The sequence below is a fragment of the Vidua macroura genome, chromosome 25 (genome assembly GCF_024509145.1).
Source record: "Vidua macroura isolate BioBank_ID:100142 chromosome 25, ASM2450914v1, whole genome shotgun sequence".
Lineage (NCBI taxonomy): Eukaryota > Metazoa > Chordata > Aves > Passeriformes > Viduidae > Vidua > Vidua macroura.
The window spans coordinates 1,687,153-1,698,176 of NC_071595.1; the positions used below are offsets into that span (position 1 = coordinate 1,687,153).

Genomic DNA, 11,024 nt, shown 5'->3' on the forward strand with positions numbered 1-11,024 from the left:
CGTGCCCCGCTCGGGGATGGGGGGCTCGGGGGGGCTGCAGCACCCCGGTTCCGCGGAGTGCCCGATGAGTGGGGTGCGGTCCCTGGGGGGCTGGCTTTGGGGGGCACTGTACCGGCCCCTCGCGGTGCTCCCAGAGGAGTGGGCAGCTTTCCCGAGTGGGTTTGGAGGGATCCATCCCTGCGGCTGTGGGATCTTCACCCCGCACCCCGCGGGGGCGGCAGCTCGGCAGAGCCCGGGGCAAGCCAGGGCCAACCCAGCCGGGCGTGTGGGCTCTTCCCGTGGCTCTGAGCAGTGGGGACGGGGTCCTGGCAGCTTGTCCCTCCCCCAGCACGGCCGGGACGGTGGCACAGGCCGGGCAGGGGGTGTGTGCCAGCCCGCGGCTCTGCCTCCCGCCGTCACATGGGCCCAAGGTGCCCCGGCAGGACTTTGTCCCCATCCACCTTGGTCGCCCCACGTGTGCCGAGGCTGCCACTCCCCGCAGAGGGGAGACGCCGGCGCCAGAGTGACACAGAGGGGAGCTGTGACCTGGCAGGGCCAGCTGGCCGCGTCCCGCCGGAGCCCGGCCGCAGGAACGGGGTGAGGGGATGCTCCGAGCGCTTGGACTGCCGCCGCTGCCGCCTCCGCGCAGCGCCTCTTATCAGCTGGCAGGGGGACAGGGTTGTTACGGGAATGGTCAGCTGCTCCCGCAGCACCCCGCGGCGTCCTCTGAGCTGTCAGGGAGCTGGCGGGGGCACAAGGACACAGAGCAGTGGCCTGGGATGTCCTTTGTGCCAGTGGCTTTGCTTTGTTCTCTGGGGGTCTTGGGGGAATTCGTGACTCACTGTGGATTCCTGCGAGTCCAGTCATGCTGGAGACAGCCGGACTCTGGGCTGGACTCAGTTCCTTCCTGCGGCGCTCCAGCTCCGCGCTGCGTGCGCTGCCCAAGGACGCTCTGGCAGGAAAAGGCCCCTTCCAAGAGCGCTTGGAAGACGGGCTCCCTGCCGAGAGGGCTCCGCAGGAGCCTGGCTCGGGCGCCCGGAGCACCCCGGGGAGCAGCAGCCCCCCTGCCCGGCGGGATTTGGTGCTCCCCACTTCCCCGGCACGAAGCCCACCCTGGCCGCGGCATCCCCGCCGTGGGCTCGGCCAGGAGCCCGTGGCCCGTAGCCCCTGGCCCGTGGCCCGCGGCCGCCCAGGGAGCCCCGCGGTGCTCCCGTCCTGGCTGCCCTGAGGCATCCTCGAGGAATCCTCTGGCAGCGCCGGGAGATGCTCCCGGCGAGGCAGGGCCAGCAGGAGCCCCGCGTAGGCGGCCGAGGTCCCCGGTTTGTACCAGCAGGTGCCGCGAGCACACCGGAGGGGACACCGGAGCCTGGGGGGTGGCCAAGACCCCCCTGGTTGTGGTCCCTGAGCGCTGGCATGGGGACATGGGGCTGGATCCAAGTGACACCAGCTCCGTGCCCTGGGCTGGGGGGTCCCTGTCTTTGCTGTACCCCTGGAAGAAGGAGGAATGCAGCCGCACCCCCCCCCCCCAGCTCTCCCCTCCTCTCCGCACACCTGAGGATTAGGGAAACCCCCCAGGACGGCTCCCCCGCATGGAGCAGGGGGCGCTGGCCCGATAGCCGGGACCCCCCCCCTCCCCCATTTGGCGAGGGCAGCGCCGGAGGGCACCGGGAGGGGATCAGGAACCGGGGACACCCCCGGCCCCGCGGGGACAGGGGGGGGGCCACAAGTTCGGGGCTCCGCTCTACAACCCCAGGCCCGACCCCCGCCCCGCTGCGCTCCGCCCCGGGCCGGTCGCGGCTGCCCCGGCGCCTCCCCGCGCCCCCCCGGCCGGGGCGCGGCTATAAGGAGCGGCGGGGCCGGCGGCGGGCGCGGGGCGGCGGAGCGGCGGGCGCGGCAGGTACGGGACGGGCTCGGGGGGACGGGGTGGGGCTGGGGGGGTGCCAGGCAGGACGAGAGACGGGGGCCCCGCCCCATGAGTTCCGTGAGGGATCCCAGCACCCGACCCCGCACTCCTCCCCCGGGGTCTCTGGGCGGCGGGCGCGGCAAGTACGGCCGGGAACGGGGAGGGGGTCCCACCCCGTGGGATCCCCGTGGGCACTGCGTGGGTTCCCGGGTCACCCTCCCTGCTTTACCGGGGTGCCGGGAGCCCCCACGCTGCAGGCGGGGCGGGCACGGCCGGGGGAGGGAGCCCGGCAGGAGGGGGTGCCCCCGGATTGTCCCCGCCGGCCTCTTTTGGGGTCCCCATCACCCCCTTGGGCTCCGCGGGCTGAGACCTGGCAGCTCATCGCACTGCCCGCGGTGGGGACTGGGGGTGGCGTTGGGAACGAGCCCCGGGCAGCCCCCCCGAGTGTCCCGGGGAGCCCCTTCCCGTGGGGGCTTGGTTTTGGAGCCGGTGGTGAAGGGGTGGCCGGGCACGGGGCCCCTCACACGCCAGGACGTGCGGAGCTGGGGGGAAAGGGTGTTTTGGAGCTCGAGCTGCGTGGTCACAAGGGGAGTTACAAAACCGGAATGTTCTGAGGAGCCCGGGGAGGGCAGGGTGGGAGCAGCGCCCACCCCGCGGTGGGGCTGGCGTGCCCTCACTGCCCTCCCTCCGCAGGTGTGGGGACATGACCGGGGACATGCGGGCCCTGCTGTGCCTCTGGCTGGTGGCCCAGGTGGCCCAGGTGGCCCTGTGCTCCCGGGTGCGCACCCGCCGGGAGCTGGGCCCCGGTTTGTACGAGCACGGGGTCTACGACGCCGGCGGCTCCTACTGCCAGCGGGGGGACGTCTGCTGCCACGGCCGCGACGACGGCTGCACCGTGCCCTACCACGACACCCTCTGCTACTGCGACCTCTTCTGCAACCGCACCGTCTCCGACTGCTGCCCCGACTTCTGGGAATACTGCCTGGGCATCCCGGCCCCCTTCCCCAAAGCCCCAGGTGAGGCGCGCCCAGCCCGGCCGCGGGCGCTGGGGGCAGCCCCGGGGTGCTGCGTGCGCTCTGTGATGCTGCTGGTGCTCCTCGGGGCGATGGATGTGGCACCCCACGGTCCTGCCCTCACTGCAGAGCTGCTCCGGAGCCCTCAAAGCTGTGGGAACTCCTACAGAGTGTCCGGGATGGGGATGGACTCCCAGAAAAAGAGGTGTGGGAGCAGCCGGTGACCACAGAGCCCGCTCCCTGGGGAAGCGGCCGCTCCAGCAGCGCCTGCGGGCAGAGCAGGGACGTGAGGGGACGTGAGGGGACGTGCGGGGACTCCATCCCAGCTTGCCCGGTCACGTCTGGGGCAGGCAGATGCTGGCCCTGGCTTAACCCTGCCGGCAGCTGGGGCGGCCGGGGGCGAGGAGGGGGCACGGGCAGCCCCCAGCTCACAGCACAAGGCTCTCTCAGAAGTCCTTGCGGAGCGGAGCCAGCTCCCGGGCACAACCGGCCCCTTTATCCCTGTCCCGCCAGGCTGAGCACATTTAACCCTCCCGGCGCCGAGCCGGCCCTGCTCCCCACCCTGCGCCCGCTGACCCCCAGCAGGACTTTGGGTTTAAGCCTGGATTTAAGAACCGCGTTGATTTTCCCTTCGGTTTGCACCCCCGGGAATTTGGGGGGCTGGTGGGACCCCTGGCACAGCCAAGCACTCACCAGGGGCTCTCCCATTCCCATGCAGGCTGTGCCCGTGCCGGACGCAATTATCCCCCCGGAGCCACGTACCGGGAGAACTGCAACCTGTGGTGAGTGAATGCCATGTGGGCACCTGCGGCATGTCACCAGCGCGTCACCAGAGGAAGGTGTCACGGTCCCGCGGAGCGAGCCGCGAGCTGGGTGGTGGGAGCTGCTGCCAAAATGCCTTTGCTCCAACAAATTCGGAGCCAAGGGCCTTGAGCCGCTCCCAGCTTTCAGCGCATGCCTGCGTGGGAGCCGCTCGCCCCGGCGCTGCCCAGCGGGGGTTTTGGCCACGCTGGTCCCAGCCCAGCTTGCCCAAGCCTGACAGCACGCTTGGGTAGCCGCGGCCAGAGTCCGGCTGTGCCGCCCGCTGGGCAGCTCCCGGCGCTCCTGTTGGAGCAGCGCTGGGGGTTAGCTGGGAATGCTGGTATTACTGGCATGCGGAGGTGGGGGATAGGGGAACCTGCCGGCGCGAAGCTGCCGGAGACGAGGATTGAACCCGGAGGGGCGATGCGGCAGATAAGCGGAAATCAAAGGCAGCGTCTGGGGCGTGTGCGAGGGCAGGGGCACGTGTGTGAACATGTGTGTGCGGGCGTGCTGCGGGTGAAAAGCCAGCCCGACCCTCCCCACAGCTCTGGGGCAGCCCGGAGTTTCTCCGGGATCGTGGCGCGGAGCACTCTGAGTGACATTCCCGGGGGAATGTCAATGTCCCCAAAGCCACGCAGGTGGATGTCGCGTCTCTGCCGCTGGGGGAGCATCTCTGATCCACCGGCGCTGGGGAAGGAGCAAATCTTCCCTTCCAAACCCTCCTCACCGCACAGTAGGTGCCTGGAGAAGAGGAATTTCTGCAGCGTGTCACCCCCCGCCCCTGTCCCTGCCAGGGTCCCGCTGCGGGGGTGGCAGGGGGCAAAACCCACGGCGGGGTGACACAGAGTGCGGGCACCCAGCTGGTGGCACCCTGAGGTGCTCCCAAGTCCCCGGGCGTCGCACAGAGCGCCGGGAGCGCTCAGGGATGGATGGGGGGGAGCGCTGGAATCCAGGTGCTGCCGGCGGGATCGGGGTGGGGGGGTCTGGAGGGACACGGCTCAGCTCAGCTCCATAAAAGGGAAATGTGCCGGGATCTAGCAGGAGGGAGCATGCCAAGCATTGCTCAGTGCACGGCGGGAGCACAGCCCGGGGCTCCCCAGGGGACCCGCCGCACCCCCAGAGCCCCCCCCCTCCCGGCCCGGCTGTCCCCATGGAGTGACCCGGTGACAGTGGGTGACCCATGGGGACACCCAGCGCCGACCCCCGGCCCCGGGGCTGCTGTCCAAGCCCCTCTCTGATGTTTGCAGCCCTGGCAGCTTTTCAGCTGATTTTCTGTCCCACGGCCTGTCTGCCCTTGGGGCTCCTGCGGAGGCTGGGGCGGGCGGGGGGGGGGGACAGCTCCCAGGGCCACCCAGAGGCCACCCAGGGTCACCCAAAGGCCACTCAGGGTCACCCAGCGGGCTGCCCACGGCTTCTAAGGTGCCAAGCCCTGGCGACCCCCGACAAAAGCAGCCCTGAGCCCCTCGCTGGCTGCCCGGTTTGGGAGGGGCAGCGCCCACTCAGGGTCCCCCCCTGGTCACCCTGGGGACATCATTTCTCACCGAGTGTCCCCTCTGCAGCACCTGCGGCCCCGGCGGGCAGTGGCAGTGCGAGGACCACGCCTGCCTGATGGACGGGGAGCTGATCGACGCCGTCAACAGGGGCAATTACGGGTAAGGGCCGGGCGCCGCGAGGGTGGCACAGGGATGCTTCGCCCCCAGGGTGCTTTTTTGGGGTAACGCCCGCCCCGTGTCCCCATTTCCCACGCAGCTGGAGAGCCGCTAACTACAGCCAGTTCTGGGGGATGACCCTGGAGGACGGGATCCGGCACCGCCTGGGCACCTTCCGTCCCTCTCCCACCGTCATGAACATGAACGAGATGCACGTGAGTCCCCCCCCCCCCCCCCGCCCCGCCTCAGGGGAAACTGAGGCACGCCAGGTGCTCTCCCTGCCCATCCCACTGATTCCCCATCGCTGGGAAGGGGCTCCCAGGGTGGGGGAGGCAGGGCAGCCCTCGTGTTTGGAGACAGCAGCTCAGCAAATTCCCCCGGACAATCCCCGGGCTTGCCAGTGTTGTTTTTTCCCCCTCTCCTCCGTGTTGGTTTCCCATCGGAACGCCGGCCCCGCCGCTGCTGACTCAGCAGAGCCGCCTGCTCCCTCTCTTTGCCTCTGCCCGCACCCAAACGCGGGGTGGGCACCCCCGGGGGGGGTCCCTGGGGTGCTGGCAGAGCTTGGTGCGCGCCCAGCCCCGCGCCCCGGAGCCCCAGGTTTAATTTTAGAGGCGCTTCCTGCTCTGGGAGACGCCGGGCAGTTGCGGCCGTGTCCTCCCCAGGAAGGCCGGGGCGGGGGCACCGTCCCCGCTCCAGGGCGGAAAGGCTGAGCCAGGGGCCACCGTCAGGGGCTGTGTCACCCAGAGCTGTGCCCTCGGGGTGGCCACCGAGAGCCTTGCTGGGCTCCGGGACGGGACACTCGGTGCTGGTGTTGTCTAAGGAGCTGCTGGGGCTGTGGAGCCCAAATTTAGGGGGAAATTGCGGGGTGTGGCCTTTCTGGGATAAAGGAGAACCCAAATCTTTGTCAGTCATGGTCACTTTGTCCTGAGGGGTCTCGCAGTGAGGCTGGGGGATGCAAAACCTGCCTGGGGACCATCTCAGAGGATGGCTGGGGTGGCAGGAGGAGGACATGGGGTCCCACAGCGGGGCTGGGGGACACCAAAGCTGGCTGGGGACCATCTCAGAGGATGGCTGGGGTGGCAGGAGGAGGACATGGGGTCCCACAGCGGGGCTGGGGGACACCAAAGCTGGCTGGGGACCATCTCAGAGGATGGCTGGGGTGGCAGGAGGAGGACGTGGGGTCCCACAGCGGGGCTGGGGGACACCAAAGCTGGCTGGGGACCATCTCAGAGGATGGCTGGGGTGGCAGGAGGAGCTGGGGGGGGTCCCGGTGGGCTGAGCCCCCCCACTCTGCCCCGCAGATGAACATGGACTCCAACGAGGTGCTGCCGCGTCACTTCGATGCGGCCGCCAAGTGGCCCGGGATGATCCACGAGCCCCTGGACCAGGGAAACTGCGCCGGCTCCTGGGCCTTCTCCACGGCCGGTGAGGGGCGGCGGGGCGGGCGGGGCGGGCACGGCGGGGACGGCGACGGGACCGCCGCCCCCTGACCTCCCACTCCTCCCCAGCCGTGGCCTCGGACCGCATCTCCATCCACTCCATGGGACACATGACCCCCGCCCTGTCCCCACAAAACCTCCTGTCCTGCGACACCCGCAACCAGCGCGGCTGCAGCGGCGGCCGCCTGGACGGAGCCTGGTGGTACCTGCGCAGGCGGGGGTGAGCGGGGTGGGCTGGGATCCATGGGGTGGGATCCATGGGATTGGGATGGGATAAAGGGGGTTTGGGGCTCTGGTCACCTGGGGAGAGCCCAAGAGATCCCCGTGCTCATCCTGTGCCTTGGACAGGCGGGGAATGAGGCTGCCAGGGCAGGATGGAGAGTGGGGTTTGGGATTGGGGTGGGAGTGGGGTTTGGGATTGGGGTGGGAATGGGGTTTGGGATATGGGGTGGGAGTGGGGTTTGGGATCGGGATGGGAGTGGGGTTTGGGATTGGGGTGGGAGTGGGGTTTGGGATATGGGGTGGGAATGGGGTTTGGGATATGGGGTGGGAGTGAGGTTTGGGATCAGGATGGACAGCGGGGTTTGGGATTGGGATGGGAGTGGGGTTTGGGATCGGGATGGACAGTGGAGTTTGGGATTGGGATGGACAGTGGAGTTTGGGATTGGGGTGGGAGTGGGGTTTGGGATCAGGATGGACAGTGGGGTTTGGGATCAGGATAGACAGTGGGGTTTGGGATCGGAATGGACAGTGGAGCTTGGGATAGGGATGGGAGTGGGGTTTGGGATTGGGGTGGGAGTGGGGATCACAGTGGAGATGAGAGTGGGGTTTGGGGTGAAGATGGAAGTGGGGATTGGGATGGGGATGAGAGAGGGTTTTGGGATGGGAATGGAAGAGGGTTTTGGTGTGGAGATGGAGAGTAGGTTCGGTATGGGGATGGGATTGGGACGGGGCTGGAAGTTTGGCTTGGGATGAGGATGGAGCCGGTCCTTCCCCTCCTACATCCCTGTCCCTGCGCGCAGGGTGGTGACAGACGAGTGCTACCCGTTCACGAGCCAGCAGAGCCAGCCGGCGGCTCCGCCCTGCATGATGCACAGCCGCTCCACGGGCCGGGGCAAGCGACAGGCGACAGCGCGGTGCCCCAACCCCCAGACCCTCTCCAACGAGATCTACCAGTCCACCCCCGCCTACCGCCTCTCCTCCAGCGTGAGCGCCGGGCCCGGGGGCGGAGCGGGAGCCCTTTGGAGCGGGGAGAAGGGGCTTGGCTCGGGCTGCTTTACCTGGGAGAACCGAGGCTGGGAATGCGGCTGGGAAAACCCCGCTGCGGAGAGCCCGCGGGGAGCGGCTCCTCCGCCCGGCATCTCCTGTGGGTGCTGGAGCAGCTCTGCTGCATCCCTGGGGGTGGGGAGGGCAGTGCTGGGGGTCCCGGCCCCGCTGCCACCCGCTGCCACCCGGTGCCACCCGGTGCCACCCTGTTCTGTGCTTGCAGGAGAAGGAGATCATGAAGGAGCTGCTGGAGAACGGCCCCGTGCAAGGTACGGAGCTGGCGGGGGCAGCCTTTTGTGCTGGTGGGGGCGGAAAACCGCTCTGTCCGCGCTGGGGGAGCTGTCGTGGCAGCCAGAACCCCGCTCAGCTGCTCGCCCTGCGTGCCCGGGCAGTGCTGCCCCGGTGCCCGTCACGCTGCCCACCCCAGCGGGCACTGGGTTGCTCATTAACTCCTGAGATTTAATCACCGCCTTGGCAGCTGCGTTTGTTTAACTTTTTTTTTTTTTTTTTTTTTTTTTTCTTTCTGAAACCTCCTCGGAGTGTTGTTGCATGGCCGCGGGGAGGATCCGGCTGCCGCCTTCCCTCCCGCGGGGAACGCGGTGCCCCCCTGTGCCCGGGGGGGGGACGCGGAGCCCTTCCCTCGCGACAGTGGCCGTGTCCCCAAACCCTCTCGCCCTCCCCGCAGCCATCCTGGAGGTGCACGAGGATTTCTTCATGTACAAGAGCGGGATCTATCGGCACACGCCCGTGGCCGAGGGGAAGGGGCCGAAGCACCAGAGACACGGGACCCACTCGGTGAAAATCACCGGGTAGGTTTGGGGGTGGCCTGGGGGGCTCCGAGGGTCGCTCTGCCTGGGAGAAATGTCCCCTTTGGGTGTCCCCGAGCTGGCAAAGGAAGCGGGGAGGGGAATGGTGGCACAGGCGGCACCAGTGCGGTGCTCAGCACCCTGGAAGGAGGGTGGCAGATCTCGGGGGTGGGGGGGGGATCTGCCCTGTGCCGGTGTTTCCTTCCTGCTGCCATGGCTAAATATTCCTGCCCCTACTCCGGGAGCGGATGTCCCAACCTCGGCCTGGCCCTGGGGCAGGAAATGAGCAGGGGCAGCCCCCCCCTCACCATCCCACCACGGTGCTGGGTGGGGGGAACCCCACAGTCTGGGGGTGCCTGGGGACCCCCCCCCCTCACCGTCCTGTCCCGCCGCAGGTGGGGAGAGGAGCAGCTGCCTGATGGCCAGACCCAAAAATACTGGGTGAGTCTGGTGGGGGGCTCAGCCATGGGGTGCTGCCGCTTCCCCGCGCCCGTGTGGGGTCCGGCTTGGCTTTGGGGCGGGGGGTGGGGGGTGTCACCGCACTGAGCGTGTCCCCTGTCCCCTCTGCAGACGGCGGCCAACTCGTGGGGCACGGCGTGGGGCGAGGGCGGCCACTTCCGCATCGCCCGCGGCGTCAACGAGTGCGAGGTGGAGACTTTCGTGGTGGGGGTGTGGGGCCGCGTCAGCATGGAGGACATGCCCCACAAGTGAGCCCCCCCCGAGGTCCCCGTCCCCCCCACCGCAGCGCCTCGGTCACAGCACGGCGGGCGGGGGGCTGGCGCTGTCCCCTGGCCGGGGGCTGTCCCCGCCGTGCTGACGCAGCGGCCGGGGGCACTGGGGCGTGCGCGGGGGGTGCCCCGGGGGCTGCTCCCGTCTCCCATGGGATTTAGCCGCTAATCCCACCGCCCCGGGCTCGGCTGGGCTGCGGTGGCGGCGGGGGGCTCTTCAAAGGCAGCTGCACCCCCCATCCCGGCTGGAGCTGTGGGATTCACCCCCTCCCCCCTTTTTCCCAATGGGAAGGGACCCCCTTATTCCTGCTCCTCCCGTCCCGGCCCCAGCAGCTCCCCCCAGCAGGGCAGCGCTGGAGCTGGGGTGTGAAATAACCCACTGGTGGGGGGGGGGTCCCCTGAGCCCCCAGGGCTGGGTGTCGCCAGGATGGGGTCCCCACCGTCCCCCCCCCAGCCCGTCCCTATGGTGCTATGGCCCTGCCACCCCCCTGGGGGACGGCAGGGATGAGGGAGGGCTCAGCCCCGCGGTGTCCCCGTCCTGGTGGGGCCACAAGTGGGGTCCACGCAGCCAGCACAGCCCGGGACCTCCCCCCTTTCCCCCAACCTAAGGGCTGTACTTTTAAGACTTTTCTTTTTGTATTTATTTTGCTTTTTATTGTTTGTAAATAAAGTTATGGAAGCCTCAGAGCCCAGAGGGTGGACTCAGTGCTCCGAGGGGGACACGTGGCCCCCTGTCACCCCCGTCTGGGGGGCCCGGCATGGCCTCGGGAAGGGCTGGGGGGTGAGATAAGGCCCCGCTCATTGTCCACCTTCCGGCCCCGCCGCTCCGGCCACCGCGGCCAGCGCTGGACACGCCACAGGCACGCGCAGCCACCCGGGCCACCGCGGCCGGGGGTGGGGGGGGGGTCAGCACGGCCAGCTGTGTCACCAGGGCCAGCAGTGCCACCGCACCCAGCTGTGGCACCACAGCCGGGCTTTCCCAGCCCAGCCGCCGTGCGCAGCCGGCTGTGCCATTGCAAGCGCCACCGCAGCGAGATGTGCCACCGCAACGCCCGTGTCCCCGCAGCCACCCCGCGCCATCCCTGCGGTGGCGCTGGGGCTGTTGTCGCCTTTTCCAAGGGCCTGCGCTCCTGGCGGTCCCTGTCCCTCTCCGTGTCCCCTCGCTCGGGTCCCCCCCGGGTCCCCCCCCCGCCCCCTGCAGGGGGACACGCACAGCGTGGAGGGCGCTGCCACCTGGTGGTGGCTGCCTGCAACTGCAGGGGTGTGCGTGTATGCATTTATATATTTAAAAAAAAAATGTAAAAACGTCTCTGTTAGGTATAGATTGAGATATTGATGCGCATAGATAGGTCTGTATAGTATATATATATATAATATACATATATATATATAATATACATATATATATGCCTGTCTTCAGACATGAACACCTCCCCTTAT

General features: G+C 68.5%; 1 protein-coding gene across 1 annotated transcript; it reads left to right on the top strand.

Annotated features, from left to right (window-relative positions):
- The first annotated feature begins 399 nt into the window (after positions 1 to 399).
- On the top strand, positions 400 to 10,271 carry TINAGL1 (tubulointerstitial nephritis antigen like 1). Its single transcript, XM_053999001.1, is given in 13 exon segments — positions 400 to 513; positions 515 to 576; positions 2,576 to 2,898; positions 3,614 to 3,677; positions 5,256 to 5,348; positions 5,446 to 5,560; positions 6,647 to 6,770; positions 6,854 to 7,004; positions 7,807 to 7,990; positions 8,274 to 8,319; positions 8,736 to 8,859; positions 9,252 to 9,297; positions 9,427 to 10,271. Coding segments are annotated over 13 exon segments (1,587 nt in total). The 3' UTR covers positions 9,568 to 10,271.
- The last annotated feature ends 753 nt before the right edge of the window (positions 10,272 to 11,024 follow it).